Source organism: Heteronotia binoei, chromosome 20, assembly GCF_032191835.1.
Source record: "Heteronotia binoei isolate CCM8104 ecotype False Entrance Well chromosome 20, APGP_CSIRO_Hbin_v1, whole genome shotgun sequence".
Classification (NCBI taxonomy): Eukaryota; Metazoa; Chordata; class Lepidosauria; order Squamata; family Gekkonidae; genus Heteronotia; species Heteronotia binoei.
This window is the reverse complement of record NC_083242.1, coordinates 32,778,182-32,784,094: the sequence shown is the minus strand read 5'-3', so window position 1 is coordinate 32,784,094 and position 5,913 is coordinate 32,778,182. Positions and strand designations below refer to the sequence as shown.

General features: G+C 52.1%; 1 protein-coding gene across 3 annotated transcripts in view; it reads right to left on the bottom strand.

The window, feature by feature from the left end:
• Positions 1-5,058, bottom strand: part of MPRIP (myosin phosphatase Rho interacting protein) — a 209,017-nt gene extending 203,959 nt beyond the window's left edge. For 2 of the 3 annotated variants that reach the window (XM_060260932.1, XM_060260933.1), the window contains exon 1: positions 4,623-4,789. In XM_060260932.1, coding sequence (XP_060116915.1) covers positions 4,623-4,742 — 120 coding nt within the window. In that variant the 5' untranslated portion in view covers positions 4,743-4,789. Of the gene's footprint in view, positions 1-4,622 lie in introns of all 3 variants that reach the window. The other variant, XM_060260931.1, reaches the window with a different exon arrangement.
• Positions 5,059-5,913: the final 855 nt, after the last annotated feature.

The window sequence follows — 5,913 nt, the reverse complement described above, 5'->3', positions numbered from 1 at the left end:
GGTGGCATTAAAACAAATATCAGATAGATCCGGTACTGCAACTGGGGGCAGTGGAACTCCACAAGGCAACTGGGTACTTTGCCTTACCATTAGCCAACAAAAGTCTGCAGAGCTTAGACAATAAACCGAGGACAGCCTCCTCTCTTTTTTGTAAAATTAATTCAAATTCCGCGAGAGGGCGGGTATTGTTATCTGTAAGAGATTTGGACAGTAACAAGTTGCAAACCTGACTGGAACCAAAGGATTGTTTCTCCTAACTTTTGTTCTAGTTGGCTTTATCCAATGCCACACTTTTCTTTAATCGAGCAATACAAGAGATGCCTGCTTCATGCCATGAGGCATTGTCTGTCCCTGGGAGAAACCAGAACGGATTCAAAAGGGGGGAGAAACGTGAATTTCCTGGTACAAGCAGCCTCCTTGTTTCCCCCCCTTTCTCTTTCACCTTCCTTTTCTGGGAAGTTAGTTCACCCTGTATATTCTGTGCCTTCTATAAGCTAAACTCCTTTGAACACTGTCAGTGTGTATTCTCTGCGTAGAGAGTTTATTACGCAACTTTTTATTTTGACCATATTGCCTTGTGGTTGCATTTACCTCTTGAACTTCACCTGTCTGAATATGATCCTAGGATAATGGTAAAAAACGGTAAAGGTAGTCGTTTCTGATTCTGGGGTAACGTCGCATCATGACGTTTTCACAGCAGACTTTTTACGGGGTGGTTTGCCATTGTCTTCCCCAATCATCTACATTTCCCCCCCAGCAAGCTGGGTGCTCATTTTACTGACCTCAGAAGGATGGAAGGCTGAGTCAACCTTGAGCCAGCGACCTGAATCCAGCTTCCACCAGGATCGAATTCAGGTTGTGAGCAGAGAGCCTGGACTGCAGTACTGCAGCTTTACCACTCTGCGCCTTGGGACTCATCAAGGATAACGGTATAGATGTGTTATTATAGGTTTTTGTCTGGGGAGAGGGGGATCTAAAGGGTTAAGTATTTTGTGAATATCTGACTGCTCTTGTTGTATATCTTTTTTGGAAGTTTAATTAAAAAGAGAGAATGCAAAAAGAGGGGGGGAAAAGACAACTAGGTACTGTGCAAATAAGTGTTTCCTGTTCTGACAAATCAAGAGAGATTAAAATCGCCCAGCGCTATTGACCGGGATGGCAAATGGAACCTCCATGCCCAGAGACGATAAGAAGTTCAAACGACAGAAGCAAATCGTTAGAAAAGTCTCAAGGGCTGACACTGGAAACCAAATGCTGGACCAGGTGGAACTTTTCGGGCTAATTTTATTCACCTCATTTACACCCCGCATTTCTCTTCAGGGGGGAACCAAAGGGGCTGACAACGTAAAGAACGTAACAGCCCAGTTGGAACAGACCCATGGTCCATCCAGTCCAGCCTCCTGTCTCACTCAATGTTCAACCTGTTCCTCGAGAGGGTCAACAACAGGGCAGAGAGGCCGAGGCCTTCCCCTGAGAAGGACATCAGAAGAGCCCTGCTGGATCAGACCAATGAGGGTCCATCTAGTCCAGCCTCCTGCCTCACACAGTGGCCACCTAGTTCCTCTGGAGGGCCAACCACAGGGCACAGAGGCCGAGGTCTTCCCCTGAGAAGAACATCAGAAGAGCCCTGCTGGATCAGACCAGTGAGGGTCCATCTAGTCCAGCCTCCTGTCTCACACAGTGGCCAACCAGTTCCTCTGGAGGGCCAACAACAGGGCAGAGAGGCCGAGGTCTTCCCCTGAGAAGAACATCAGAAGAGCCCTGCTGGATCAGACCAATGAGGGTCCATCTAGTCCAGCCTCCTGTCTCACCCAGGGGCCAACCAGTTCCTCTGGACTGTAGGGTCAACAACAAGGTATAGAACAGAGGCCAAGGCCTTCCCCAGATGTTGCTCTGGGATTCAGAGGATTAGTGCCTCCGAATGTGAGGTTCCCCTCAATCACCACGGTGAGACTGAAGTGTGCAACTGGCCCAACATCACCCCACGAGCTTCTGTGGCAAAGTGAGGATTCGAACCTGGGTCTCTCTGGTCTTACTCTGACACTTTAACTGCTATACAAGCTGGACGGGAGAGCCAGTTTGGTGTAGTGGTTAAGTGTGCGGGCTCTTATCTGGGAGAACCCAGATTGATTCCCCACTCCTCCACTTGCACCTGCTGGGATGGCCTTGGGTCAGCCATAGCTCTGGCAGAGGTTGTCCTTGAAAGGGCAGCTGCTGTGAGAGTCCTCTCAGCCTCACCCACCTCACAGGGTGTCTGTTGTGGGGGGAGGAAGGTAAAGGAGATTGTGAGCCGCTCTGAGACTCTTCGGAGTGGAAGGCAGGATATAAATCCAATATCTTCATCTACCTCACAGGGTGTCTGTTGTGGGGGAGGAAGGTAAAGGAGATTGTGAGCCGCTCTGAGACTCTTTGGAGTGGAGGGCGGGATATAAATCCAACATCTTCTTCTTCTTCTACACCAACGGGTGCTCTGTTAAGTTCAGCCCTGAACAGGCAAAAGTTCTGTTTGTTCCCCTTTTTAATACAAAGATCCCAACTCTAAGTGAGACAAGCCTGTTCTGTACCATAGAATGCAACCCCCCCACACGGATTTTTTTTTTAAATGACCATCAACTGAAAGTCAGACTTCTAGAGCAGAGGTGGCCAGTAGTAGCTCTCCAGATGTTTTTTTGCCTACAACTCTCGTCAGCCCCAGCCATTGGCCATGATGGCCATGCGGCTGATGGGAGTTGTAGGCAAAAACATCTGGAGAGCTACAGCTGGCCACCCCCCCCCCCCCGCTCTAGAGCAGCGGTCCCCAACCCCCCGTTCATGGACCAATTCCAGTCCGTGGCCCGTTAGTAACTGGCCATGAGTTGTGTAATTACTTCATTATATATGACAACGTAGTAATAATAAGACGAAGACACTGGATTTATGTCCTGCCCTCCACTTTGAATCTCAGAGCGGCTCACAATCTCCTTTACCTTCCCCCCCCCCACAACAGACACCTTGTGAGGTGGGTGGGGGCTGAAAGAGCTCTCCCAAAAGCTGCCCTTTCAAGGACAACTCTGCGAGAGCTACGGCTAACCCAAGGCCATCCCAGCAGCTGCAAGTGGAGGAGCGGGGAATCAAATCCCAGATAAGAGTCTGCACACTATACCACTACACCAAAATAAAGTGCACAATTGTATCATCCCAAAACCATGCCCCCCCTCCCGGTCTGTGGAAAAATTGTCTCCCACAAAACCGGTCCCTGGTGTCAAAAAGATTGGGGACCGCTGCTCTAGAAGGAAGGCCAAGTTTCCAAGCTTTAGCCCTGACTTTCTACCTTTCTGTGTGCGTGGAATCAAAGGGGGCATGCAAAGAGGAGTTCCCCCCCCACACACACCCCCTTTCGTCCAAAGCGGTACTGCCCTGTCAGATTGGGGGACCCCATTTTTCTGCTTTGACTAGAATCCCGCAGTCCTGTACCCAGGAAACCCCCAATCTCCGAAGCAAGACGGAAAGAGGTCAGAGGGGGGAAAATGCCAGGCCTTTGGAGGGAGGAAAATAACTATTTTTAAAAGGGGGTGGGGGGGAATCAACTAAACAACTTGGCTTTCTCCAATCCCCCACTGCCCCAGAAGGAGTCCCACGGTGGCAGGGATCTGGATGGAAAAAGCAGGGTGTGTTTGCAAAAAAATAAATTCCAATACAAATGGGGGTGAGAAGAGTTCTCCTCTCACCAGACCCAGTGCGGTTTTTCCAGCTTATCTCCAATGTTGCATTCCCTCTCCGCCCACCCCCAACTCTCCACCCAGCTGTAAAATAGGGCCGATCTCATTCCCATAATAGGATTGTAACTATGGGTGTCAGAAGGAGGGCGGGGGGGGTTAAAGAAATAACGTCGCTGGAACCCAAAGCAGGACCCAGCCTCTCACAACACGCACACCAACGTACACACCCCAATTGTGTTTATCAACAATCGGGGACGCGCAAGCGATTTTTGCCTTTTTCCGAAGACACCCACGCCTAGAGAAAAGTTCAGGCGAAACCGTCCTAGCAAGCCACAGAAACAGTCATAAATAAAAGACCCCAGAGGCTGACCCCCAAACAGGAGATAAAAAGAGAATAGGAGAAACCTAAATTAAAAATAATATCTATAATTATAGGAATATCATCACAACCTAAGTGTAAATTAAGCCTCTGCCAAGGGCCGGGTATCCCTTCCCCCTGGCATATGGTGTTTGGGACATTCTGGAACTCAAGGTTCTAGCCCTCAAGGAGAGATGGAGGGGAGAGAGAGAGAGGAACTCAAAGGCCCCATTTCTAGAGCCAGGGCTTTGGAAAAACAAGAATGGGAGGTGTACTTTTGACCCCCCCACACACAGAAAAACCCAAAACAAATTCCATTTTTCACCCACCTGGCCTAAGGTCAAGGTTTTTGGAGGGGGGGTGTTCAAGTTCAAAGGGGGGGGGGGGAAATCCTTCCACAGAGTCAAGGACCCCGCTTGGCTCGACCCCCTTTCTCTCCCCTCCCAAGTATTTGTTGCAAGACAAATAACAAGAAAGAAAGAACCTGCCATACTTTTGACACCAAACCAAGAAAGGGGAAAGGAAAGGAAAGCAAAGCCGCCACCCTCCCTCCCCCCGCGACTCACCTGATTTAAATCTTCGTCATTCAGCAGATGCGATTCTCTGGGCTTAAAGCAGTTCTGGCATTTGCTTTTGTTAAAGATATTGGCCTGGAATTTCCTGCACGGGTTATCTTTCGCAGACATGGCGTTGGTGCGGTTTATGCCCAGGAAGAGGAGGGGGAAAGGGGAGGAAGGGAGCGGGGGAAAAAAAAAAACCCAATCCGAGTCGATTTGCTGTCCCCAACTCCGGATTCCCCCCCCCCAAAAAAAAAACGTTAAGAGGCAAAGCGGAGCGACGCCGGGCTGCCTCTCCGCCGGCTCCCAGGGCGCATTTAAGGAGAGCAGAGGCAGCTTCGGGCTCCGGCCTGCAAAAGGCGACGGGGGGATGGGGAAGGAAAGCGAAGCGAAGCAAAGCAGTCTCTGCACCAAAATCCTTTTAGACCCGGCGGCGAGTCTCCAAGCCGGAGTCAGTCCACATTCGGATCCGGAGTGGGGGGAAGCAATAATCCAGAAAACGATGGCCAGGCTGGAAAGCGCCAACTGTCAGCCGGAGAGAGAGACCCCCCCCCCTCCGAAACAAAGCAGCAGGGGGGAGAAGCCCACCCCCCCGCCCGAAGCTCCACTCAAGGCACCGGGGCGTGCAGACCGGCCCAGCCGCTGCGCCGGATCCTGAGCCCGCCAGGCCGGGCCCTGCGCAAGAGGAGACCCCCGCGGGCCATGGCGCTTCAAAGCCACGCTTGCATGGGGAGCCGAGGGGAGGGGGCGAGCCGGCCCCTTTCCTCCCCCCCCTCCGAGCCCGAGGCGAAGCAACGCGAGGACGTTCTGCTGCCTCCTCCGGAGTCGCCTTCTTGCCAAGGGCCCGGGCCAAAAGGGGAGGGCGGAGGAAACGCAAAAAAAAAGGAAACGCCTTTAGCGCGCCTCTCCTGCTCTCCCTCCCCGCCTCCCCTTCATAAAGAAGAATGATTGCAATGGAGCAATTTTTGCATGCAAAGCCTCCAAGGCCCGGGCTGGCTTCTAGCTCTCCCCCCCCCGCCCCTTCCCTGGCTGCAGCCCAAAAAAATGTTTGCAAAAAAGGGACGAGGCGGCGATCCTCACGCGCTCGGCTGTTGGGGGGGGGGGGGGGAGCCGCAAGGGGTGGTTTTTTTTTTCTTCCCCTTTCCTAATTGACACGGCCCGAGAGCCAATGGCAGGCCGGGATTGGCTGGGTTTAAACAAAAGAATCGGCGGCCCAATCCGGAAGGAAAGGAGCAGGAGGTGGGAAGGAGGGGCTGGCGCGCGCCCTGGAGGACCGTGCGCGCCCCCGAGAGCCAGGGGA